General features: G+C 47.5%; 1 protein-coding gene across 16 annotated transcripts in view; it reads right to left on the reverse strand.

The window, feature by feature from the left end:
* Positions 1 to 26,186, reverse strand: part of PKM (pyruvate kinase M1/2) — a 32,290-nt gene extending 6,104 nt beyond the window's left edge. For 2 of the 16 annotated variants that reach the window (XM_008971883.5, XM_003818555.7), the window contains exons 1-9: positions 25,738 to 25,867; positions 15,991 to 16,107; positions 13,766 to 13,932; positions 12,231 to 12,322; positions 5,168 to 5,299; positions 4,494 to 4,680; positions 3,498 to 3,768; positions 2,004 to 2,154; positions 1,605 to 1,757 (exon numbers count right to left, since the gene is read on the reverse strand). In XM_008971883.5, coding sequence (XP_008970131.3) covers positions 1,605 to 1,757; positions 2,004 to 2,154; positions 3,498 to 3,768; positions 4,494 to 4,680; positions 5,168 to 5,299; positions 12,231 to 12,322; positions 13,766 to 13,932; positions 15,991 to 16,107; positions 25,738 to 25,829 — 1,362 coding nt within the window. In that variant the 5' untranslated portion in view covers positions 25,830 to 25,867. Of the gene's footprint in view, positions 1 to 1,604; positions 1,758 to 2,003; positions 2,155 to 3,497; positions 3,769 to 4,493; positions 4,681 to 5,167; positions 5,300 to 12,230; positions 12,323 to 13,765; positions 13,933 to 15,990; positions 16,108 to 23,415; positions 24,748 to 24,801; positions 25,180 to 25,737; positions 25,871 to 25,957; positions 26,097 to 26,165 lie in introns of those variants that run through there. The other 14 variants (XM_055098740.2, XM_055098739.2, XM_057299900.2 and 11 more) reach the window with 11 other exon arrangements.
* Between the last annotated feature and the right edge of the window lie 294 nt (positions 26,187 to 26,480).

The following is a 26,480-nucleotide window of genomic DNA, read 5'->3' on the forward strand; positions in this document are numbered from 1 at the left end:
TTCTTTTTTGAGACAGAGTGTCACTTTGTCACCTAGGCTGGTACCATCTTGGCTCACTGCAACCTCAACCTCCTGGGTTCAAGCGATCCTGCTGCCCCAGCACCACCCCCTCTCCAAGTAGCTGGGACTACAGAAGTGCATCACCATGCCCAGCTAGCTAACTTGAATTTTTAGTAGAGACAGGGTTTCACCAGGTTGCCCAGGCTGGTCTTCTGAGCTCAAGCAATCCACCTACCTTGGCCTCCCAAAGTACTGAGATTACAGGTGTGAGCCACCATCCCTGGCCTCTACCAATTTAAATATGGGGAAACCCACTAAGGATGCTGATGACAGACAGTCCGGAAAATATCCTTAGTCAAGTATGAACTCAGTTCGCTACTGAAAGAGCATTTAATAGAAATGTCATCTCTTATCTGAAAGCTGTTTGAGCCCAGTAACAGGATACATAGTGAAAAAGGAAAGGAAGATGCCCAGACCAGATGGGTGTTTTAGTTTGTTTTTTTTTTTTTTTTTTTTTTTTTTCTGTTTTTTCTGGTGGCAGGGGGTGGCGTTTTAAATTTGGGGGCTTGGAAGGGCTGAGGTCAAAGGGCAGCGGGTCTTTCACTGGCTAGAAAGGGAATAGAAAGGCTGAAGGAAAACCATATCCGGATAAAGTTTAAGTTCACTGAGCATGACCTAAGACTACTGGGAGAAAGTTAATTTCCAGCACTCATTTTACCAAACCTATGTAACCCTAATCAGGGATCCCTGAGTTAGCTCCAGAGCTGGAACAGACAGGGCAAAGGGACTGAGCCTCCAACCCTGAGCAGTGGCCAGGCACTCGACATGACAAGCTGGAAGAGCCTGAAGAACGAGCTCTCAGAGGAGAAAGAAGGGAAAGAGCCTCCACGACTCCTCCAGACGCTCAGTCCAGGGCCGCCAGGGTCAGCCACCCTCCCCGCTGTCTCTATCTGTGGCCCTGCCACCAGTCACTCAACCCGACTTTTTGGTCTAGAGTAAGAGCAGTAGCTGTACCCCAATGGCACAGCAAAGCAAATCCCCCTACAGGCACCATGCAAGGCCAGCACAGGCAGCTCAGTGAAGGCAACAGACTCCAGTGCAGGTCCACAAGGGCCCCCTGCGGGAGCGCCTGTCTGCAGGATGCGGGGCAGGGGGAACTGAATTGGAAGCCAAAGGAAGAGAGCAGCTGGGAGCAGGAGCCCCTAGCCCTTTTCAGAATAGGGCAAAGGTACTCAGAACTTCTGACTCTGAGGAAGAGGTACAAGACCTCCTTTCACTGCAGAAGTATCCCAGGACTTAAGCCATGGGAAGAATTCACAACCTTGAGGTCAGAAGTGAAATAAACTGTGTGGTGTCCAATGAAGGAGGATGCCTCCAGAGCAGAAGGAAATGGAGGGGTGGGGGTGTGGGCAGGAATGCAGAACAGGAGAAAAAAAAAAAGCCACCTCCACTTCCACCCCCACCCTCTTGCTGCTGTAACTTGGAGGATAATGAAAGGCTGTGCGTAAGAGGATGGAGAAACCTAAAAAGCTCTGTACCAGAGCTTGCATCCATCCCAGGCCCAGTCCGAAGCCCTGGGGGATGAGGCAGGCCCCAGAACTCACCAGGTGCTGCATGCGCACAGCCTCCAGAGGATAGTCCCCTTTGGCTGTTTCTCCAGACAGCATGATGCAGTCGGCTCCATCCAGGACTGCATTGGCCACATCACTGCCTTCAGCCCGAGTGGGGCGGGGCTTCTTGATCATGCTCTCCAGCATCTGGGAGGGGACAGAGCATTAGTGAGACATGGCTTGAGCTGTCTTCAGAGACAAATGACAGCAAGCTGATCCTCTGGATAGTGAGTAGGTACACAGAGTATGGCTTTGTGTAGGTACATGGGGGAAGGGGATTATCTGTGTGTTATGTGCGACAATTCCATGGGAAGAGATCAGACAGCCTCCAGAGCTTTCCCATACAAACATGCGAGTGTGCACAGGAGAATGTGGGGAAGGGTGGGCACATGCCTGAGTAGCACAGATGACAGGCTTCCCAGCTCGGTTGCACCGTCCAATCATCATCTTCTGAGCAAGGAAGACCTTCTCTGCAGGAATCTCAATGCCTAGATCACCACGAGCCACCATGATCCCATCACTGGCCTCCAGGATTTCATCAAACCTGATGGACAAAGTTGGGGGGAGAGAGGTTATATAGAACAGGGGCCACAAGTATGGCAGTAGACAAGAAGTTTCCCTGGGATTCCCTAACTTAGATGTCCTTGTACCAGGACAGACATCCATGATATCATCATGGATGCACACAGATGGCAAGGCAGTCCAGCTACCTTAGGCCCCCAGAGTGGGCCAACAATTCTGCCTGCTTGGCTTCAACACCAATATGGATGCTTCATTGACGGAAGAAAGGGGAGAGGGCAAATCCAAATGGGCTCATTCCCAAGGTCTCCTCTCCAAATCCCATGCATGTTAGGGGTCTCTCTAGGGCCTCCATTCTCCAATCAGCACTTCAAGACAGGGAACCTGAGGCCTGATGACTGCTTCCACCACAAAGACCCATGGCCTCATCTAGTCAAGGACACTTGAGGACTGCCCTTTGAGGTGGCCCACTCCAACCTGCTGAAGGCAAGAGGGAATGTGGCTTTGCCTGGCCTAGGGCCAAGTTCAGCTAGCCTATGGCTTATCAGGATGGCAAAGGGGAGGACCCCAAATTGCCTGGTACAGAGGATTTCTACACAAAGCTCAGACAGTAAGGCCACTACAGTGGGTGCACAGGGTTGCTCCCCCACCCTCCCCAAACACACTTCTAATCCACAAGAGTATGTCTAGCATCTTAGTTGTGCTGAGTTGTATTCCTAGCAGGATGCCAAAAATGGTGGCCATGCCCACTGGGCTCTACCTTGTGAGCACTGGGGAGGGGGTAAGCTAAGTTGGGGCAATCTGAAACTGGAGAAGAACCACACATCTTCCTCTGAGAGTGGAATGGACCATACCAGAGTTAGCATGATCACTGAGCCAGCTGCATTCTAAGTGAAGACCAGGAGGCCATAAGCTTTAACATGGACACCAGGCCCTGAAATTCCACATGGCTCCCCAGGAAGGGCCAAAAAGAGCCCTTTCTTAAGTGTCTGCTGTCATCTTTCCCCCTGGTCCCCCCATTCCAGCAAACACTGGTAGTGTTTCTGATCAGGAACAGAACATCATGGCCCTGGTCCTGTGAGCAGTGACCCTGTTCTCTCAAATGTTGGTCCCCAGGCCCAGGGAACAATGTCAAGCTGCCAGCATCTCAATTACCTGGGAAGCTTTTTTTTAAAAAAAAACAAAAAAACAAAAACAAAAAAACATAATGCCTTCTACTCTCCTAAGATATTCTGATTCAGCAGGTTTGGAACTGGCTTGGGAGTCTACATTCTGATGGGCTAGGGGGTGGGAATCAGACATTCACAGGATGGACCATGCCCTTCAGAGAGCTGCGCTGGGACTGGAGCAGGGACAATGGGGACTTGCCTCCGAACCCCCTCATGATTCTCGATTTTGCTGATAATCTTGATGTTCTTTCCCTTCTCTCCCAGGACCTTCCTAACTTCATGGACATCAGATGCCTTGCGGATGAATGACGCAAACACCATATCAACATCCTGCTCGACCCCAAACTTCAGATCCTGGATGTCCTTCTCCGACACAGCAGGCAAGTCCACAGCAGCCCCAGGAAGGTTCACACCCTTCTTGCTGCCCAAGGAGCCACCATTTTCCACCTCCGTCACCAGGAAGTCGGCACCTGTATGAAAAAGGGTAAGTAGGGGAGGCAGAGCACGAGGGCACAGGTCAACAGGAAGCAGGCACCTTTCCCGCAAGGACAGTGAGCTGGGAAGTGGTGCATTATGGGTGCTGGAGCTGTTCTACCAGAGTTGAAAACCTACTACACTGTGTAATCCTGGGCAAGCCATTTAACCTCTCTGTACCTCACTTTCCTCACCCATAAATAAGGATAATTAAGACTGTTCTGACTTTGGGAGGCCAAGGCAGGCAGATCACCTGAGGTCAGGAGTTTGAGACCAGCCTGGCCAACATGGCAAAACCCCATCTCTACTAAAAATACAAAAAAATTAGCCGGGTGTGGTGGCGGGTGCCTGTAATCCCAGCTACTCGGGAGGCTGAGGTAGGAGAATAGCTAGAACCCTGGAGGCAGAGGTTGCAGTGAGCCAAGATCATGCCACTGCACTCCAGCCTGGGCAACAGAGCGAGACTGTCTTGAAAACAAAACAAAACACAACAAAACAAACAAACATATATATATGTTCCTGTGTTCTCCAGAACCAGAAGAATGTAACTATGCTGGATTAAAGCCTGTCTTTGAGGATAAATGAGTTATAAAAGGGATTCCTGAGAACACACAGACTCAATCTCACTGCCAGGCAACCAACCTTCCCATCTTCCTTGTGTCAAGGAACTTTAGAGACAAAAGACTGTTTTAGACAATTGGACTCCAGCTCCCATACGTACCTTTCTGCTTCACCTGGAGAGAAATAAGCCCATCATCCACGTAGATCTTGCTGCCCACTTCTACCACCTTGCAGATGTTCTTGTAGTCCAGCCACAGGATGTTCTCGTCACACTTTTCCATGTAGGCGTTATCCAGCGTGATTTTGAGAGTGGCTCCCTTCTTCAGCTCCACCTCTGCAGTGCCGCTCTAGGGACAAGAGAGTAAGCAAGAGTCCAAACTAGAGACACCAGTAGCAGCATCACCTCAGAAGGAATGGAAAAGCTCTTTCCTCCAGGGAACAATGCTCAAGTCACTGCTAAAAGTAATACAGTTTTTTGCTCTTATTCTCTAACTCTGTATACTTCACGGAAATAATCCAAGAAAAGAATATGTTTCAGTTATGCTACTTAATGATGGGGAAAAAGATACAAAGAGATGGTTCTCCAAGTTAGAAAGCCTAAAGTTTAGGTTTTTAGGGTTAAAAAAAAAGGTTCCTTTGTGGTACCATTTCCTAGCAAAGTAGATCAAATCAACATTGTTTACAGTGATGAATAAATCCTCATTTGTAGACCTCAACTCCTCTGCAGTCCTTCATAGTACTGGGAAGAAACATGGCAACCCAGCGCTTTGGAGGACATGTCTCTGGGGCATATTGCCTACTGAGCTTTCCCCTCGCTCTCCGCAGAATACTCACGCCCTTGATGAGCCCAGTTCGGATCTCAGGTCCTTTAGTGTCTAGAGCCACAGCAACGGGCCGGTAGAGGATGGGGTCAGAAGCAAAGCTTTCCGTGGCTGTGCGCACATTCTTGATGGTCTCCGCATGGTACTGGGGGAAAAGAAGGAAGATGACAAGCGTGCTCCCACACTAGAATCCAGCTCCAATTCCCCTGCCCAGGAGCCAAAGCTGATCACTCAGGAAAGGCCTGTGGATGTCTTAGAGCTCTATCTCCATCCTCAGCACGATCCATGCACTGAGAAATCCTCTACCTGCTTAATCCAACCTCCTCAGCCTCCACCCACTTCTACTACAGCACTAATTCACCCAAAGGGCAAATCTTTGAAATGTTGGTGGCAAATTTCAGAATATTGCCACCAAAACCCATTAAGGTATGGGTGCAAACATGTCTCATCATAAAAACAGCTGTGTCCCCAGGGCTGTTCTTTTTTCCCTAAGACTCATCAAATACCCTCAGCATATAAAGCTCATAAACAGGGCAAAAAGCCTAGGACTTGTGTTTGGATAAGGCTGGTCTGGCAATCAATGTCACATTCTGATATATGTGGTAATGCTGAGAGCTTTTCCTCTATTGATTCCAACTACAACGCAAACTTGAAGTTATTGACTTAAGCTAACAGTGGCCCAAGCTAAATAACTCATTGCTAAGGTCACACAGACCTGATTTTCTCAATCGCTTTGTTTTTTTTTTTTGAGACAGAGTCTTGCTCTGTCGCCCAGGCTGGAGTGCAGTGGCACTATCTAGGCTCACTGCAAGCTCCACCTCCCAGGTTCACGCCATTCTCCTGCCTCTCGCCTCCCGAGTAGCTGGGACTGCAGGCGCCCACCACCACGCCTCGCTAACTTCTTCGATTTTTAGTAGAGACGGGGTTTCACCATGTTAGCCAGGATGGTCTTGATCTCCTGATCTCATGATCTGCCCACCTCGGCCTCCCAAAGTGCTGGGATTACAGGCGTGAGCCACTGCGCCCGGCCTCAATCACTTTCTAGATTCTGATTGGAGGGGGAAAGGTGGTCATATGCCTTTCTCTAAATGAACTGCCCTTTATTACTCCTTGCTTACAACAAATCCTGGCTTCAATCTTTTTTCTTAAGCCTTTCCTCCTTTCCATTTACCATTTTGTTTGTTTAAAAGAGGGACTCAGGCTAAGCACAGTGGCTCATGCCTATAAACCAAACACTTTGGGAGGCTAAGGTGGGAGGACAGTTTGGGCCAGGAGTTTGAGATGAGCCTGGGCAACATGGCGAAACCTCGTCTCTACAAAAAACACAAAAATTAACTGTGCATGATGGTGCGTGCCTGGGGTCCCAGCTACTTGTGAGGCCGAGGTGGGAGGATCACTTATGTCTAGGAGGTCAAGGCTACAGTGAGCCATGATGACACCACTGCACTCCGGCCTGGATAACAAAGCAACACCCTATCTCAAGAAAAAAAAAAAAAAGACGCAGAGCCAAGATGTCAAAAGAGCTCTAAGATAGTGTCATCAATATGACATTAGCGGTAACAAGGGCACCTAATTCAGCACTTTCTGGGCCTTGTCCTTTAACCACCACTGTCCAGGAAAGCGGCACCTGCAAGTAAGCCTGCCTGTTATTCACAGGAGGCTGGAGGGAGCTGGAGCCAGAGCCTAGCCTCTAAAGACAGTGTTGCCTGAAACCTGTGTCTAAAAATCTTCAGCTTCTTATTCAGGCATACTCCCTAATGACAGACCCTTGGCTTGTCTGTTTTTTATAGGGTTCCTTATAAATTATGATATTTTCTTGCTTACTGGCTTGTAATAGAAATAGAACAAAATAGAATAGAGGCTGGGCGCGGTGGCTCACACCTGTAATCTAAACACTTTGGAAGGCCAAGGCGGGTGGATCATGAGATCAAGAGATTGACAACAACCAGGCCAACATGGTGAAACCCTGTCTCAACTTAAAATACAAAAATTAGCTGGGTGTGGTGGCGTGCACCTGTAGTCCCAGCTATTCAGGAGGCTGAGGCAAGAGAACCACTTCAACCTAGGAGGCAGAAGTTGCAGTGAGCCGAGATCGTGCCACTGCACTCCAGCCTGGGCGACAGACAGAGTGAGATTCCGTCTCTAAAAGAAAAAAAAAAGAATAGTAATAGTTGTTTTCTTTTAAGGGGATAAGCGGTGCCTTTCCTTCAGAGTTGACGTGAGGAGTAAAAGAATACATGAAGTATTAGGACAAAGTACATGGTAATTATCTAATAAATGTTACCTATTATCATCTTATAATGATAAGACTCAGGTGTACTGAGTTCCACTACAGCTGTGGCTTTGTTGGGATGTTATCATGTGGATAAGAGTTCCACACATCAATGCTGTCCTGCAGAAGGCTCTATATTTAGCTATATTTAGGTTGTTTAAAAGTCAACCTTAACTCAGGCCAGGCGCGTGGCTCATGCCTGTAATCCCAGCACTTTGGGAGGCCGAGGCGGGGGGATCACAAGGTCAGGAGATCGAGACCATCCTGGCTAACATGGTGAAACCCCGTCTCTACTAAAAGTACAAAAACAAAATTAGCCGGGCGTGGTAGCAGGCGCCTGTAGTCCCAGCTACTCGGGAGGCTGAGGCAAGAGAATGGTGTGAACCCGGAAGGCAGAGCTTGCAGTGAGCCGAGATCGTGCCACTGCATTCCAGCCTGGGTGACAGAGCGAGACTCCGTCTCAGAAAAAAAAAAAAAAAAAAAATGTCAACCTTAACTCTACTTAATCCTGATGTAGAATTTTGTTCTCCTAGAATAAAATCTACTTGGTCATGGATCAAGACATTCCTTTCATTCACTACTGGATTTGGATTATTAAATTTTATTTGTTTTCTGCATCTAAGTGAGACTGGTCTAGCACACTAACTGTTAGTACCTGCCTGGTTTTGGTACTGTCCTTGTTTGATCTCAGTATCAGCGTATATTGGTTTCAAAGAACACAGTGGGAAGATTTCTATATTTCTCTAGGCTCTGGAACAGTTTAACAATGTAACTGAACTTTGAAGGGGAGACAATTCAGCCACTAAAATCATTTGGACTTAAGTGTTCTGAGGTGAACCAGATCTTAATCACTTTTTCAACTTTTTGGCTGGAGTGCAGTGGCGCGATCTTGGCTCACTGTAGCCTCCACCTCTCAGGTTCAAGCGATTCTCCTGCCTCAGGCTCCCGAGTAGCTGGGACTGCAGGCATGTGCCACCATGCCCAGCCAATTTTTGTATTTTTAGTAGAGACAGGGTTTCACCATGTTGGCCAGGCTGGTCTCGAACTCCTGACCTCAAGTGATCCCTCCACCTTGGCCTCCCAAAGTGCTGGGATTGCAGGTGTGAGCCACCACACGCCCAGCCCACTTTTTCAACTTCTTATGGCCACTGGTCTATTCATATTTTCTATCTTTTGGATATTTATCTTTTCTTTGAAAATAGCCAGAGTCATCTCTCTATATAGGAATTAAGTTATAAGTCTTTCTTGACTTTTAAAATCTCCAATGTGTAGGAAATATTCTCTTTTCTATTCATACTCTTATTTGCACATCCTCGCATTCTTCACCTGGCTTCTCAGAACTTTCTATTTTACTATTTTTTCCCCACAAAGAATCAGCTCTTAGCTTAATCTGTCAAATTTATTTTCATTTCATTGAGCTATAATCTTACAAAATTATTTTCTTCACCCTTTTTAGGGTTTTCCTCCCCTAGTGTTCTGAGTTAAATATTTATTTCATCTACCTTGAGATCTTTGCTTTCTAAAGCAAGCACACTTCAGTTTTCTTGACTTTGTTCTTAATTTCCACTAAAAAATTTTATCAGAGAATGTGTCTGTATAATTTCTACTTTATGAAACGTGGGGGTTTTTTTGCTGGCCTAATGTATTTTTGTAACCATGAGTGTTTCATGCAAACATGCATTTTTGGTCTTGGGGATGTAAAACCATATATTATAAACATACCAATTATTAGGTATATTATTCAAATCTACGTCATATATCATAATCTCTTAGAGCATCTCTGGGAGGTGTACTGAGTCTTCCACTTCAGCTGTGGCTTTATTGGGATGTTATGTGGTAAAGCATCCATCAATGCTGTCCTGTGGAAGGCTCTACATTTAGGTTGTTTAAAAGTCATTATTTCTAGGCCAGGTGCAGTGGCTCACGCCTGTAATCCCAGCAATTTGGGAGGCCAAGGCGGATGGATCACTTGAGGTCAGGAATTCGAGATCAGCCTGGCCAACAAGGTGAAACCAAGTCTCTACTAAAATACAAAAATTAGTCGGGTGTGGTGGCAGGTGCCTGTAATCTCAGATACTTAGGAGGCTGAGGCAGAAGAATCTCTTGAACCCAGGAGGCAGAGGTTGCAGTGAGCCAAGATCGTGCCACTGCACTCCAGCCTGGATGACAGAGCGAGACTCCCTCTCTAAATAAATAAATAAATAAATAAATCTGGAAAACATGGCATATGGAACCACATGTTCAGCAAGAATGCATCTTGCCCATGTGAACTGCCAAAAGTGAGGGCTGAAGACTAGTTGCCAAAGCTGTTAAAAGAGGGCTGGGCGTGGTGGCTCACGCCTTTGGGAGGCCGAGGCAGTCGGATCACCTGAGGTCACAAGTTCAAGACCAGCCTGGCCAACATGGCGAAACCCCGTCTCTACTAAAAATATTAAAAAATTAGCTGGGCGTGGTGGCACAGGTCTGTAATCCCAGCTACTCAGGAGGCTGAGGTATGAGAATCGCTTGAACCTGGGAGGCAGAGGTTGTGGTGAGCAGAGATTGTGCCAGTGCACTCCAGCCTGGGCAACAGAGCAAGATTCTGTCTCAAAAAAAAAAAAAAAGCTGTTAAAAGATCAGATGCAGACATTTGATGTCCCTCTGTCAGAGTGAGAGGGAAGACAGTAATCTCAACGTTCTGCTCAGAAGAGCATTTAAAATAGTCAGAAACTGGAAAAGTACGCCCCAGCCCCTAGTCAAAGGTGCACATGAAACAATAGCCCTGACGTATGGTAAGCTGAAACTGTTTACATTACATTATATAAATTAGAATAATTTCAGATCAGTTTCCAAGCTGAGCCCACACACAACCTCATCTTGGTCTAAAACTTCAAAATAAACACACAAGAGGGACATCTTTAAAAAATAAATAGATAAAAAATAAAAAATAAAAAATAAATCAATTATAATCTGGGAATAGGAGTGAAAGTAGAGATAATCTCCAAAAGCCTCTTAAAGTTTAAAAAACCAAAATCGGAGCCAGCTCTCATCCAGCAGGTGTGGCAGGTATCACTCGCCCTTGCCATGTTAGAGCTATGTGGTGTTATTTTACTGGATGAAGGAACCATAAAGCCTACTTAAAGGTCAACTTCTTAAAAATCTATTTCTGCTCCTTCCCCTGAACGCAGGAGCCCATGGCAGACTACAGCAGCAGGGATCAACAGCGAACAGACCTCCAGCATTGTCTTCAGCTCTCTCTAAGCTAAGCTAACACTTAATTCTCTAACAAGTAATTCTCGGTGACTCCTGCTAAGGACCCCTTGCTTTTGGAAAACTACAGAATTTTCCAAAAGGTACAGGGACATGTCTTAACCTACATGGTATGTCTGCTGGACTTGGTCAGGTCCCCATGACATTTAAGGGCCAGCCACTAGCCAGGCCATAGGCTGTTTATGAACACAGGTTAGGGAATCTATGATGAAGAGTCTCGTGTTTCCCAAAAGGAGGAATTCACTCTTGGATTGCATTTCCTGAGGCTTTATTTTTAGTCCAAACTTAATACCAACTTCCAAATGCCAGAGGGCAACCTCTGTAAGGCAATTGGCCTTACAGGATAGCATTCTCTTTACTCTCAACAGGAAATACAGAAGCCAAGACAGGTGCAAAGTTTGCCTCTTCTGTAATTCCTCTTATCAATGCCATTACAAAATCCCATGATCTATGGGAAACCTATGGTTAAGTCTGAAGGTTTTAAAAAGGCACAATCCCAGGCTGGGTGTGGTAGCTCATTCCTGTAATCCCAACATTTGAGAGAATCACTTGAGCCCAGGAGTTTGAGACCAGCCGAGGCAATATAGTGAGACCTCATTTCCACAAAAAAATTTTTAAAATTAGCCAGGTGTGGTGGTGCATGCCTGTATTCCCAGCTACTTGGGAGGCTGAGGCAAGAGGATCACTTGAACCTGGGAGGTCAAGGATCCAGTTAGCCATAATCATACCACTGCAGTCCAGCCTGGATGACAGAGCAAAATTTTGTTTTATAAAATAAAAAAATAAATAAGTCATGGTACCTCAGGGAACCCCAAGCTCCTCAGAATGGGTTAATTCTAAATCTGGCAACGGAGGCAGGAATGGAGCCATCCCAACAGCTGCTACCTGGCTCCTGGGCAAGGCCTCTGTCCACAGGTAAAGCCAGCTAATAAAGAGCCCAGCACAAATACAGTCCTACTAGGCTCCTGAGGAAGAGTGCTAACTGGTGTTATTTTAATGTACCAGAAACCGTGGGAAGGCACAGGCTGAGAATACAGTGCTGAGGAAGTGGGGTATTATACCCCAGATAGTGCTTGTGCATTAGGCTCAGTCCCTCAAAACTTAGAATAGTGGAAACCCTTCTCATGGACCTGCCCAGTTATTTTGGTTCTAAGCTAGAATCAATCTGCTAGATGGTTTACCATGGCAATACAAGCTGTAGCAGAAACCCTGGGACAGGAGAGTCAAGCACTGTGGCCAGGACACCTAAGGCTTAGAGGGTTTTCCAGTAGAACCTTTCCATATCTTCCTTTGTGAAAGCTAAGGGTAGGAGAGGTGTGTGGGAGAACCACAGCCAGCAACAAAGGGGGTCTTTTTTGCTAAAAGAGACTCAGCCAGTTGCTTTGTCAGGACAAGAGGGAAGGAGAGTAGGGATGGGCTAGTAAAGACAAACTTCACACTGACTGTGAAACTCAGACTCATCCTTGTCTAGTCCACTGTGGCTAAACGAACACTGCACCCCCTCCCTGTTTCCTACAGGCCATCACAATGGCCATAGGGTCCAGCCACAGCTCACCTCATGAGTTCCATGAGAGAAGTTCAGACGAGCCACATTCATTCCAGACTTAATCATCTCCTTCAACGTCTCCACTGATCGGGAAGCTGGGCCTATTAGGTAAAGTTTTAAAGCCATAAGTATTAATTATTCAAAGAAGGAAAAACATTTAAGTTTGCTTAAGTTTAAAGAATTTTTTTCCCTGAAAACTTTTCATCTCCCAAATAGCTCAAAAGTCTTTAAAAAGTGCATGGAAGGCTACTACCGTGCCAGCTTACTTTCTTGATCTACTGGGACACTTCGACCATTTCCTTCAAATTCTGCAGGCTCCCACTGTATCAGAAAAGCCTAGGTTAAGACTTGGCCACCCTTCTCCACCCTCATTGAAACCTAGCCAGATGTCCAACCACAGAATCTTGGTAGCACAGAACATGTTAGAAAGATCCTTCCTAGGTCTTTAAGTTGCTCCTACAAAGACCTGCTAAGGAAAACATCCTCTTAATTTTGCCTATAGCATAAAACCTAAACCATATGGATTCTTTTTGCAACAAATTATTTTTTATTATAAACTGGTAATTTATAATTTGGGTTACAAAGTTATGTAATCCAATACATACAGTTTGGATACAGTGTGGAATAATTAAATCAGGTTAGTTAACATATCCATGACTTCAAATACTTAACATTTTTGTGGTGAGAACATTTGAAATTTACTCTTAGCAATGTTTTTTTCTTTTTTCTTCCTTTTTTTTTTTTGAGGCAGAGTTTCATTCTTGTTGCCAAGGCTGGAGTGCAATGGTCAGATCTCAGCTCACTGCAACCTCCGCCTCCCAGGTTCAAGCAATTCTCCTGCCTCAGCCTCCCAAGTAGCTGGGATTATAGGTACCCGCCACCACCCCCGGCTAATTTTTTTGTATTTTTAGTAGAGACGGGATTTCACCATGTTGGCCAGGCTGGTCTCGAACTCCTGACCTCAGGTGATCCGCCTGCCTCAGCCTCCCGAAGTGCTGGATTACAGGCATGTGCCACTGCGCCCGGACAATTTTTTTTTCTTAAGACAGGATCTCGCTCTGTTGCCCAGACTGGAGTGCAGTGGTGTGATCATGGCTCACTGCAACTTCAATCTCCTGGACTCAAGTGATCTTTGTCTCAGCCTCCCATGTAGCCAGAACTACAGGTGCATGCCACCATGCCCAGCTAATTTTTTTTTTTTTTTCCACTTTTTGGAGAGACAGGGTCTAAGTTGCTCCGGCTGGTCTCAAATTTCGAGGCTCAGGCAATCCTCCCACGCTGGCCTCCCAAAGTGCTGGGAGCCACCATACCTGGCCATCTTAGCAATTTTGAAATGTCTAATACTCTCTTATTAACTGTATTTGCCATCCTATGCACATACTAATTCTTTACTGCAACTTCCTATGACCTGAGTCCTTTCCTAAGAATCTGTGTAATATCCCATGTAGCACCTAGGTTTGTTAGGACATTTAGTTACTCTTTTCAGGAGAGAAAGGTCACTGCCCATGAAGCCCTTTTTTGGGGGAAGGGGCACACCCACTCACCAATGGTACAGATGATGCCAGTGTTCCGGGCTGTGATGGGTGGTGAATCAATGTCCAGGCGGCACATGTGCTCCAGGAATGTGTCAGCCATGGCTGCATGCAGCTGCTGGGTCTGAATGAAGGCAGTCCCGGCTTCACTATGGGGCTTTGACATGGCTGCTGAGGTCCTGGGTCGAGACAAATTGAAAGAGAGTGGTAAGACTGAGAAGTGGTTAATATACCATTTAGCACAGAAGGCTGTCTCCTGCTTACACATTAACTCAATAAGCACGCTTTGTACACAAGCCACAGGGAAGCCAGACATGATCTGGTTATGTGGGTGCTCCTCATGTTAGAAAAAGGGTTCACAAGATTGTGAACAATGGAAAGGACCTTACTGAACAAGTTAAAACCTCCCACCCACTCCACATAGTCCCAAGCACCCACAGTAAGCAGGTCTCTCTTACACTGGGTTGACTGACATCTACCTAGACAGCTTTCCCACCACCCTATCTATAAATAACATCATTTAACATGCACTGAAGGAGCTTCCAATGAAGGAAGTTGTAACCAATCTTCCAGTGATACAAACAACTGACTCCTAGCTTAGTGCCTTGATAAGCCTAGATCTCTGTATGTCAAGCTGTCACAAAGCTACAAATAGCTGCTTTGTCGTGGGGCACCCATATTGCCTCTTTACAATCCTCACCCAAACCCAAAGTCATTCCCCTGAATGCAAAAGCTTAGACTCCCAGGAGTCTAAACCTAAAACCACATCTACTGTTGGCCAGAAGGATGTTGGGACACGCAAAGCAATTTGCAATTTGCAAAGCAAGGATAACATAAGGGTACTGGTATAATTCTAAAATTATCACAACTACATTAACAGGATAGTTGCAACATAGAGAAATTAAAGTTGCTGGTCAAATCTTTTCCCCAAATGATTTTTGATACACATCCTGATTTCTTTTCTAAGCCTGACAAGTATACCACCACTCTGTAACACAGACCATCAGTTCCAGGTAATTAACTAGCCCAGGTCACAACCCTGACAATGGCCCCAACCTTTGCTTTCTTCATTAATGACTTACAACTAAACTCACTCAGCCTGTTAGTTAGCTGATTAGAGACAAAGACTCAGGAGAAGCTTCCAGGCAGTGTTTGAATAACTATCAGGTAAGGATGTGAACCAGACCAGGCAGTGTTTGAAGAACTATCAGGTAAGGATGTGAACCAGAAGCTTGCTACACGTCTCATCAGAAAGCTGTTTCCTTGAGTTCTCAGACCAAGGGCTACTCTTTCTAAAACCCTTGAGCCTAAATGCTTCGGCCAAGCAAGGCTTAGGAACAAGCTCCTCTTTAGCCCTTCCCCACCTCATCCTAAATCTCAAAGTTCCAAATCAAGGCATCTCACACATATGACCCTTACTCCTTTACCCTGTTCCATCCCTGACTTTGTGGGCTCTCTGGGTGGCTCGAGTAGAGTATGCATCTAAATCCATCTCTGCCATCTCCAAAGAAGGCCCGCTGAGGTCCAAGGAGCTCTGAAGGCAGTAGCGAACAGTCTGTTGGCTATGGAAAACTGATGGCCACAAGCCCTCAACCACAGATTCTAAAACTTTTAAAATGGGGAAATAAGATACCGGCTAACGGTTCAACATGGCAAATGCACTCTTCATTTCGATGTGTATTTCCTAAGCCCCTAATATCTACTACGTACCAAAATGAAAAAAATCAATCCTCCCTTCCAGGACCTATATGGTTTTGTATCTCCTAGCACCTAGTATGTGGAAGCATTCCAGTGTTTGTTAAATGACCTTTCAGTCTCTCTGAATGCCTCTCTGTCAGAATCAAAGTTATGTCTCTGCTCCCCCTTCCCTAAATCTGAGGAACTTCTGCATTACTGACAGGAAAGCCTGGGGCCCCTGGTCCCCTTCCCTACACTCATGGTTGAGGGAGGGCTCGCATACCTTCAGAGCTCCCAGCTGGGCTTAGGGAAGTCTGGCTGTTAAGGGAACATTACTGAGAGATGGCACATCAGGCCAACTGGAACACAAAGGCTTTGCTGTGGCCTCCAATGGGCCTACAATCTAGGGACTGTATTGTGAACAAAATAAGATCTGAATAAGTGGGTTGGAGTAACTAATTCCACTCTTTTTAAAAACCATCAGCTGGCTCTTCTTAGACCTGAGATATCAGGGTCTTCCTATAAAGACCTGGCTGGGGCCACTGAATATCAGGTCATACCTTTGGTTCTCTGGGCTTGGGCTTCCGGTGACATAATGCTCCCCTTTTGGCTCAGGGTGGCTCCTTGGCCTCACTTGCAAAGACCGCTCAGAGCTGAATAAGGTGTGCCCTGGAGAGCTGCACAAGGATTAAGGTAAAAGCTGAGTGTAACTAAAGCTCTTTGGGGTAATGGAAAAATTACCTTAATAACCAGGTATCCAGGTGACAGCTGCTCTAGAGATTCCGCTGTTATGTCTCTTTAAACCTGTGATTTACTAACATTCCACTATTCTATACGAGAACCTGGTCCCTCCCCTTTTGGGAGCGGGGAAGGGACACCAAATTAAACATACCTAAAAGACCTGGGAGGATATATACTGAAATTTTAATAGGATGTCATTGGGGTGGTAGGATTACAGAAAAAAAAAAAATCCTCTTTATTAACAAATTTACTGATATAAATATAAAAATACTTTTATAGTAAGAAATTATGTGTACCTCTTTTGGAAATATTTATATGCATCCTATAAAATTGTTGGGAGGAAGTAAATGAAATGTGAAGACACCAATTCCATTAATCAATTGCTGCTCTATGCACTTCAAGAATAATCTGCTTTTAAAAGGTGGCAGAGAAAAGATGCATGTCTCAAGTTCTGTACACTGGGTTGTGATTAAAAAAAAAAACAATACAAGTCTTAGGCCCTACATCACAAATGTACTGCAGAACAGTTTCAACGGCTTAAGAAGGTCAACCTTAATACATTCAGAACCTCAAAGCAAAAAAAAAAAAAAAAAGTCCACAGGATAATCCCATGCCTCAAACCTGTTAGTTACATGCCCAAATCCAGCAAACTAGTTTGTTCTCAAGCTTTACAGTAAAAGCTTTCGACAATGTTCTGGTACAGAAGGGCTGCCTCCAAGTCCACAAGATGCCATTAGCAGATAAAATTATATTGGCCTCAAACACAAACCCTATTTCAACTATCTCAAATTAAATCTGATGCCTATAAGCTCTAATTTTTTGCCAATAAGTACAAAAATGACAAATGAAAATTTCTATAGTGGATTTACACATTAGCAGTCAAAAAAAAGCTTGCTTGTCAGCAAGCTCATCCAGACTCCAGATCTCATGTGTCCTTCATGCTCTCTACCGAGCCAGAGACCTCATATCTCATGCCCAGGTCTTTCCTCAGGCTCTGACCTGAAGCCTCCCTTGCAGGGAGGGCCAGAGCTCTCCTGCCTTCTCCAAAATCCTCCACAAGCCTCTTCCCAGCACAAACTGCCCATCCCACCAACCACGTACCTAGAGTTGTATGTAAAACACTCACTGGACTCCCCTGGCTCCAGGAGAGCAGCCCAGCCTTGGTTTCTCAGGGCGGACTTCTGGGAAAGACTCCTCTCCCTCATGCCAGCTGCCTGGACAGTGCCTGCCAGGACATGTGGCCCCACCCATGCCAGTCTGACTCACTATTGCATCCTCCTCCTAGGAAGGCACAGACATGCAGAGCCAACCTCCAGCCAGCAGTGGAAGCCTGGCGTATCCACTGATAGCAGCACACACCATGCCCAGGTCCAGGAGCCTTATTCCTGAGCCTGAGCCCCTGCAGTAAGATCTTCCTCAGAGCCATGTCTCCTCTGTGAGAAAGGAGACACCATCTCTAAGAGGCCTTAGTCTGGAGTGACAGGTTGGAACAGGCACAATCACAGCTCAGCTCCAAGTGCCCTATTCTCCCTTTCCTTTCTCATCTCAGACAGCTCCTGGCTTTTTATATTAGTTTCCTTTGTGTCAGACACAATTTTTTGGCCATTCTTCAGAAATCAGGAGACAAAAATCATAAAAAATACCCAACACTCCTCCCTCCAACTTTTTTTTTCTTTTTTTTTTTTTTCAGACAGGGTCTCACTCTGTCACCCAGGCTGGAGTGCAGTGGTGTGATTATATTATATTATAGCTCACTGCACCCTCAAACGATCCTCCAGCCTCAGCATCCCAAGTAGCTGGGACTATAGGCACGAACCACACCCAGCTCCCATGCTCCACTTCTTAGGGCCAGGACTGTTGTTGGGTTGTGCTGGGAAAGATTCATGCTTCACTCCACCAATTCTTCCACAAAGGACCAAATCATTCTGCCCTAATAAAATAGCCTGGCCCATGAGTCTGCATCTGCCTAAGTCATTTTTCCTTTGTACCAATTATGCTCCGATACCAACCTCATCACATAGATCAACTATAAAATGATGGCACCTGATGCTCACTTTCTCCCTCCAACGTTGCCAGTAGGTACCCAAGATTGTGTTCCTTCCTGTGACGTCAGTTTGCTACCTACACCTCCAAGCCATCATGAAGGCCTTTCGATCCACAACTCTTCCGAACACCTGCATCCGTTAGAAAGTCTGCATCATGATACGCTGGCATTCAGGTCAGCCTGCTCTCTAGTTCTCTTCCTCAACAATGGAAATGGAGTTTCTAAGATTCGCCCTAATCAAACTAGGCCAGCAACATGATCAAAATGGGTGACGGGCCAGCAGAACCTAGTAAGGTCTGGAATAGGCACTGTTCATCTTCATCTATAGTTAAGGGTAATGACAATAATGTATTTGCATATAGGTGCAGGATACAGAGGATAAGATATCTTCTAGCTAAGAGACCTGGGTCTGAAGCCCACACTTTAACCCCAGGAGGCCCCACAGCAGAAAGCAGTATGGTGTTACCAGGCTACACAGAACAAAATGAGCCCACTTGTAGGTTCTAGTAAAATTCCCTGGCTTTAAAAAAAAAAAAAAAAAAAATCTTGGCTCTTTTATTTCTTCGGGGCTGAAAGTAAATGACTTGTCAACAGGAACCTAAGGTCCTATTTCCAACTAGAGTGTGGAATAGGGAAGAGCAGCTGATGCTAAATGGGCCTACTTCCCTCAAAGACCACTCAACTTCAGGTGAAGAAGCCCTAAGTCAGAGAACCCTCAATGTCCTCAGATGCCGAGGATTTCCTGGTTCCATCCCAGCTGCTCAGTGCAGAGAACTGGTTTCAGCCTGAAGGAGGTGGTTTGGGGGAAGCATTAGTTGTCCTGGGACATGGTGCCTCCTTACTAGGATTAAAAGTAGGGCGGTGTTTCTGGGTATGATATCCACACTCTAAAATCAGCAAGGAACCTGGGACCCTGATTTAGGGTCCTCTTAAGTGCAACTAAGGTGGGTGATGGCCTCAGCAAAGTGAGGCACTGGCTCAACATTTACTGGAAGGGCTGCCCTGCATTCTAGTCGGGGGGATAAAGGAGGAAAGGCAGTGCCAACTCTCCAAGAGCACTGAACTAGTTACTACGACTGGTCTTCCTACGGCAGCCTTTATAGGTTTGCTTCTATGTTACAAATTAAAGAAAAAAAAGTTTTAACATCTGCCTCTCTACCACCCAGAACTGACCATTAACACTGAGCCATGGCTGGCTGTGATGGCTCACGCCTGTAATCCCAACAGTTTGAAAGGCTGAGGCGGGCAGATCACTTGAGGCTAAGAGTTCGAGACCAGCCTGGCTAATATGGTGAAACACCATCACTACTAAACATACAAAAATTAGCCAGGCACGCACCTGTAATCCCAGCTACTTGGGTGGCTGAGACACAGAATTGCTTGAATCCAGGAAGTGGAGGTTGCAGTGAACGGAGATCGCACCACTGCCCTCCAGCCTGGGCAACAGAGTGAAAAACTCTGTCTCAGAAAAAAAGGAAAAAAAAAAAACACAAATAAAGGCTGAGCTGTATTTTCTTTAATTTCTTTTTCTTTTTTTTTTTTTTTTTTGAGATGGAGTCTCGCTCTGTTGCCCAGGCTGGAGTGCACTGGCGCGATCTCAGCTCACTGCAAGCTCCACCTCCCAGGTTCAGGCCATTCTCCTGCCTCAGCCTCCTGAGTAGCTGGGACTACAGGCGCCCGCCACCAGGCCCGGCTAATTTTTTTTTTTTTTTTTTTTTGTATTTTTAGTACAGACGGGGTTTCACCGTGTTAGCCAGGATGGTCTCAATCTCCTGACCTCGTGATCCGCCCACCTCAGCTTCCCAAAGTGCTGGGATTACAGGCATGAGCCACTGTGCCCGGCCCTCTTTACTTTCTAAAAACAAAAACAAGAATTTTAATTTTATACAGTTCATTTTTTCTCCATCCCCAAGCTCCTCCAACCCTTTCCACCTCCATCTTAAACTTTTTTTTCTATTTTATTTATTTAAATAGAGATGGGAATCTTGCGATGTTGCCCAGGCTGGTCTCGACCTCCTGGCCTCAAGTGATCCTCCTGCATCAGCCTCTCAAAGTGCTGGGATTACAGGTGTGAGCCACTGCTCCCAGCCACATCATGCATTTTGACACCCAATCACTGTCATGAACTCTATATCCTTCCAGTTCACTGAAGTCTATGTACAGTGTATCTATGTCTATACTGAACCCTATAATATTGTGGTTTTCTTAATGCCCTAAGTGGTATACTGTATATATCACTGAGTAACTTGTTTTTCACTCAGCAGCACATTTAAGATCCATCCAGTGGGTATATGGATCTAGCTAATTCATTTAAGCTGTTACACTAGTCCACTGTACAACAGACCATTTTATTTATGGACTGTCTTACTGGTGACCACTCTCCCTCCCCGTTAAACTAAGTTTCTTCTGTTAATCAATACTCTTGTAGTACATGTCTCCCTGTACTGTGTGAGTTTCTATATATCCAGAAATTGAAGTCTTAGGTCATGGAGTATGTTTATTTCTATTTTTACTAAATAAGGCTGAATTGCTCTCCAAAGTGGCTATATCAATGAACGCTGAGTTGCTGCCTTCCACACCTTTTTCCACACTTGGTACTGCCAGACTTTTTAAATGTTTGCCCATCGGTGACATTTGTTTTTCTGCTCATCTAATGTTAATAACCAAAGAGGGATACCCAGATAGTTTCAACGTTTACAACATCTCTATTTCCCTGCTTAACTCAATCGAATCTCCTCTGAAATGGCATGGTGGACACAGTGTGTCTTATGTGCCCTGACTGACTCCACTGATGGGCAGTTCTTTTTCGTTCATGGCCAAGGGAGATATCAGTTGTTTAAAATTGAAGAAACATGGCCAGGCGCGGTGGCTGACGCCTGTAATCCCAGCACTTTGGGAGGCCAAGACGGGTGGATCACGAGGTCAGCAGATTGAGACCATCCTGGCTAACACAGTGAAACCCCGTCTCTACTAAAAAATACAAAAAAAATCAGCCAGACGTGGTTGCGGGTGCCTGTAGTCCCACCTACTCAGGAGGCTGAGGCAGGAGAATGGCATGAACCCGGGAGGCGGAGCTTGCAGTGAGCTGAGATTGCACCACTGCACTCCAGCCTGGGTCATGGTGCGAGACTCCGTCTCAAAAAAATAAAATAAAATAAAATAAAATAAAATAAAATAAAATAAAAATAAAAATAAAAATGAAGAAACATTATCTGCAAGTAAACTGAAGATGTTTGGAAGGGATAGGACTCCCTTCAGAGAATCTTGACTGCAGTATTCAGCCAGCAGCTGTGCTGGTCCACAGTGTGAAATGCTAGGACTGGCAACCTCACTGCCCTTGAATAACTGGTCTTGGCATCTCTCCCACTGCAGCCCCAGCCTGCTTCCAAGACTGCTTGCTGGCATGAGGAAAGAGGCTTAGGGCTCCCCAGGAGCTTTGTCTATGGACAGAAGTGGGGGAGGTGAGTCTCAGAGGCCACCGAAGGTACTGCAGCCGGCTTGTTCCCTCCTACGTGCAGACAAGCACAAACCACTGCAGGGGCGGGGCTTCACCGCACTGCATGGTAGGGGCCCTAAAGCCCCCAACTCCTGAGCTGAGCAGTCATACCAAGAGGCGGGAAGGCCCAGCAGATGCTGCACATCACCCTCCACCACTCACCCAGGCTCACCTTCCCCCAACAGCTTCTTTAACAAAGCCCCAAGTATTCAAATTACTCAATTATCCAGTCTGCCCCTTGGTAAAAAAATGCAAGCTCCCCGCAAGTATGGTGGTATCAAAAATGGTCTTCATATATCTGGTTGTTTAGCTCTATTCCCATCTGTATCAGAACTGATGCTTAAAGGGACAACTTAAAATCCTTAAGACCTCATACCAAATAAACCAATCTCACGAAGACCCTTGAAGTTGCAATAAAACTCTGCTCACAGGGGCAACGCATTCTTGTGTTATACCAGCTAATTGAGATTTGACTGTGGACTTTTGGAGTGATTCAGAAAGAAGGGTAATGTCAAATGAGTCATTTTCCTCTACTCCAGTCTCAGTCTTAGCTCTTGGCCAAGATAACACATCCTGACTTGCCTTCATAAAAGCTGAAGCAGGCCAGGTGCAGTGGCTCATGCCCGTAATCCCGGCACTTTGGGAGGCCGAGGCCGGTGGATCACCTAAGTCAGGAGTTCAAGACCAGCCTGGCCAACATGGTGAAACCCCATCTCTACTAAAAATACAAAAATATTAGCTGGGCGTGGTGCAAGTGCCTGTAATTCCAGCTACTTCGGGAGGCTGAGGCAGGAGAATTGCTTGAACCCAGGAGGTGGAGGTTGCAGTGAGCCGAGATCACACCATTGCACTCCAGACTGGGCAACAAGAGCAAAACTATCTCAAAAACAAAAAAAAAACAAAAAAAAAAAACTGAAGCAAAATAAACTAAAACCCAAGTAAAGTGAGTTTGTAATGTAAGTGCTGCATTTTCTTCTACCTTCCTGCCCACGGCCATTTCCTCATTTCTTCCATTGCCTCAATATTAAGAAATAAACAGCTTTAGGAAATAAAATGGTTTTTCCTGTGACCCCACATCAGTGTCACAACATTCAAGGCACAGAAGCAACTCCCATAAAGTGCTAGCTGTTTAGAGTCACCACCACCAAATTTGCTAAGTCACTGGGGGTACGGTTCTTAAAGAGCTAATGATGCTCTTTGTTAAAATATGAATACAACATTATTTCTAATGCAATGCTTAAAATGAAAGCAGTTGTGCTAGACAGGAGACCAACATCCATACATTTTGGCTCAAGTCAGTAACTGAGAAATGAGTTCAAGAACCTTCTTTAAGTCATCATTAATCGAGTCCCAGGAGAGGCGGCTGTGCCCGCTACAAAAGGGCCAGGAATGAAGCTGCACAGACGGCATTAGCTGGGCACCGGGCTCTGCCAGTCTACACTTAAGCTCTTAAGGCAGTACAGAGAACCAGGTGACCCGGACCAATCATTTTTTAATTAGTTGTGGCTTTTTTTTTTTTTTTTTGAGAAGGAGTCTCGCTCTGTCGCCCAGGCTGGAGTGCAGTGGCGCGATCTCGGCTCACTGCAAGCTCCGTAGTTGAGGCATTTTTAATTAGGGGAAATGCATGCTTCATTATCTGACTCACTGAAAGGGGAGAAGGGACTTTTAAGCCTGCAAGAACCACAATGTAGTTTCCCCACTCACCCAGCGAAGATAATTCTCTCAAAAGCAGAATAATTGAAAGGTTGAGTCATCTTCCCCACAGAGCCCCACTCCCCCACAGATTTGGTGATACGTTACATTTCCCTTCCCCACAAGACAGCCCACTCCTGCCCCCACAGCACCTCAGGCCACCAAAGGGCAAATTATTTGCTAACAACGCTGCAGCAGTGGAGTCCTGACCTCCATCTCCTCTGTGACCTAGGGAGTGGCCACACCCTCAAGACGGCCAACTGGGGGCTACTGACCCTGGCTCCAATCCTAATCTCACCAGCAAGCAGAGCAAGTCAAGGGCTGGAATGTTCCTCTGGTAAGTACTATTCCACTTACAGCGGAACACCAAAGGCTTAACTCAGCCCCTCCCTGCCTGCCTTTGTCTACAGGTCCCAATCTCAGATGACCAAAAAGCATCTGCTCCAAGCAGAGAGTTGGAAAGTTACATTATCAGTTACTTTGTCAATATTAAACCAGATCCCTGGGGGAACTGGTTTCCAGGAGACACGTGGTTATTCAGAGAGCCTGATTCCTCACGATTAGCTGTAGGCGTTTGGGGACAGTAGGAAGACAACGAATCAAGGCCCTTATGCTCAACTGTGGACTAAGTAATTGTGCTCAAAAATAATATATTCAGTCACAGGCTTTTCTTCTGGGTATTTCGCCAGAGATTAGACACTTAACTGAGTGTGCCACATCCACGTAAGCATGAATCCTTTCAACCATCATGAGGAAAATGTTACTCCCAGTTTTCCCAGGGGAAACTGAGGTGTAGAGGCTGAACTCCTTCAGAGTCTCTGGAAATTAATGAGTCAAACCTGATTCTAAACGCCTTTTTGACAACTTCCCAATGTCTCTCTCCACGTGGACCTTCACTGTCGGCCTCACTTTAACCCGTACCAGCAAAGGTCCAAGCCCTGGGTCTGGAGTACGTAGATTAAGAAGCCAAGGGATGCCCTTACATGACTGAGTCTTTAAATGACCTTCAGACTGGAAGGTGCTTTCCTGCATCTTCTAATCCAGTGTGCTTGCCACCTGGTGAGACCTTACGAGGCTTCCTGTCCCCCTCCCTCCCACAGCAGGAAGCTCGTACCCCACTCCCAGCATTACAGGAGATACATTTTAAGATTGTGAGCTCGGTGGGCTATGACTCGTCTAGTCATCCTGGTCTCTAACTCCGACCCCCAAACAGTCCTTGACCCACACCGTTTGCGTTCAGTGAACGCGACAGATTTCCTGTCCCCTCCGTAACCAGATCCCCACCCCACCCCGCGGCCTCCGCGTTCCACAATCAGGACGCATTTGTTAAAAAACGTGCCGGATAATTTAAAAAAAAAAAAGAAAGAAAGAAAAAGAAAGGAAAAGAAAAAAACGTGCCGGAGAGGCGCGGAACGGGCGACGGCCAGGAGGCCCCAGCAAAGCCTGCAGAGGTTTATCCCGCCCGTTACGAGGCCCAAGGCCATCGCCCGGTGAAGCGGAGTGGGCCCTGGGCGCGGCCGCTACGTGCAGCCCGGCCGCGGCGAGATGGAGCGTGGTCCCTGGCGGCCACCCGGCAAGGGCCGGTCGAGCTCTCGGGCCCCGAGCCATTCCCAGGCCCTCGCAGGCCGCCCATCTAATCCCGGCCACATGGGACGGCACCGCGCCGCAGGGGCAACCGCCCTGCCTCCCGGCAGCGGGGCAGGCCAACGTTACGTAAGCCTCCAGCTGCCCCCGGGCCGCCGCATCCCGCCCGCCGCGCGGGGCACCCAGCCCAGCCCTCCGCCCGCCCGCCCCGGACACGGGGCCTCGGCACCGCCCGAGCCTGCTGGGAGCTGGGAGGCAGTGATGGAAAAGGGGCGCGGGACCGCGCTCGGAGACCGGAGCAAGTGGGCGGGCGCGACCAGAGCAGAGAGGGAGGGAGGGAGCGGACACGCCAGGCGAGGAAGGGGATGCGGGGGAGCGGACGTGACCAGCGAGCAGGGGGAGGGGCGGCGAGAGGGAACTGGGGCGCGGGAAGGGCGGTCGCGCATGAATGGAGAATGGACGCGGGAGGGGAACCAGAACGCAGTTTCAATGAGTTACACGGAAAGCATTAGAATCAGGGGACACGCACAGCTTGAAGAGGAGGGGGTGGAAGGACCGGACTTAAGGAGGAAGAGGGGAAAACGAGCACGGAACAGGCGGCGCGGAGAAAGGGGAGGCAAGGGTGGAATCAATCACGAGGGACCGAGAGAAGGCAGGCGAGGATGGAGGCGCATTGAGGATTGGGGCAGGAGGAAGAGGATGGGACCAGAATGAGGGGGTAGGGCTGGGGCGGGAAAGGAGCCGGCGGACCCGCCTGATCTGGAAGGAACGGCGCTGGGGACTTCTGAAGAGCAGGCCCCAGGCGTGAGGAGCCGTTCTCCTCTCTCTGAGCTCCACTGCATCCCAGACGCCCCGGATCCTGCGCCGCCCTGCCTGCGTGCCCGGGGCCGGCCGGCGCGCCGGGATTCAGCACTAGCGGGGCGACTGGCCCTTGGTGGGGACTGATGGCGTAGCCTCCTGCACCGCTCACCTCCGGCGCTGACCGACTCGGGCTACGCTGCAAAGACGAAGAGCTCCGGAGCCACGGCGCGTGCAGCTGCTGTGCGAGGAGCCACTGCCTCAGCCTCAAGGTTATCCCGCTGCGGGCCGCCGCAATCCCTCCGCCGCCCCGCCCTCTGCCCAATCCTGGCTCCGGGCGACCCGGGCCCCGCCCCCTGCGTCCCCGCGGGCGCAGTCACCTTCAGGAGGAAGCGCGGCGGCGGTGGCGGAACGCGCGGGCAGGTTGCCCTTTCGGTGGGACTAAATTCTGCGGCGGAAGGACACAGATTCAGAGTCACAGTTTAAGGAACCTGATGACCAATGGGGACGCGGCGGGGCAACGGGGCCCGCCCCCGGAGCGACTTTCCTCCCAGACCCCCGGGCGCCGGGCCACCTGCTGCCGCCAAGTTGGGCTGCCAGATGGGGTCTCTTGTCTTGGCTCTCGGCCCAGGCCACCCCAGCTGTCCCGGCCTACCTGGGCAGGGCCCAGATTTATGGGTTCCGGGGCAGCATTC

This window comes from Pan paniscus, chromosome 16 (genome assembly GCF_029289425.2).
Source record: "Pan paniscus chromosome 16, NHGRI_mPanPan1-v2.0_pri, whole genome shotgun sequence".
Taxonomy (NCBI): Eukaryota; Metazoa; Chordata; class Mammalia; order Primates; family Hominidae; genus Pan; species Pan paniscus.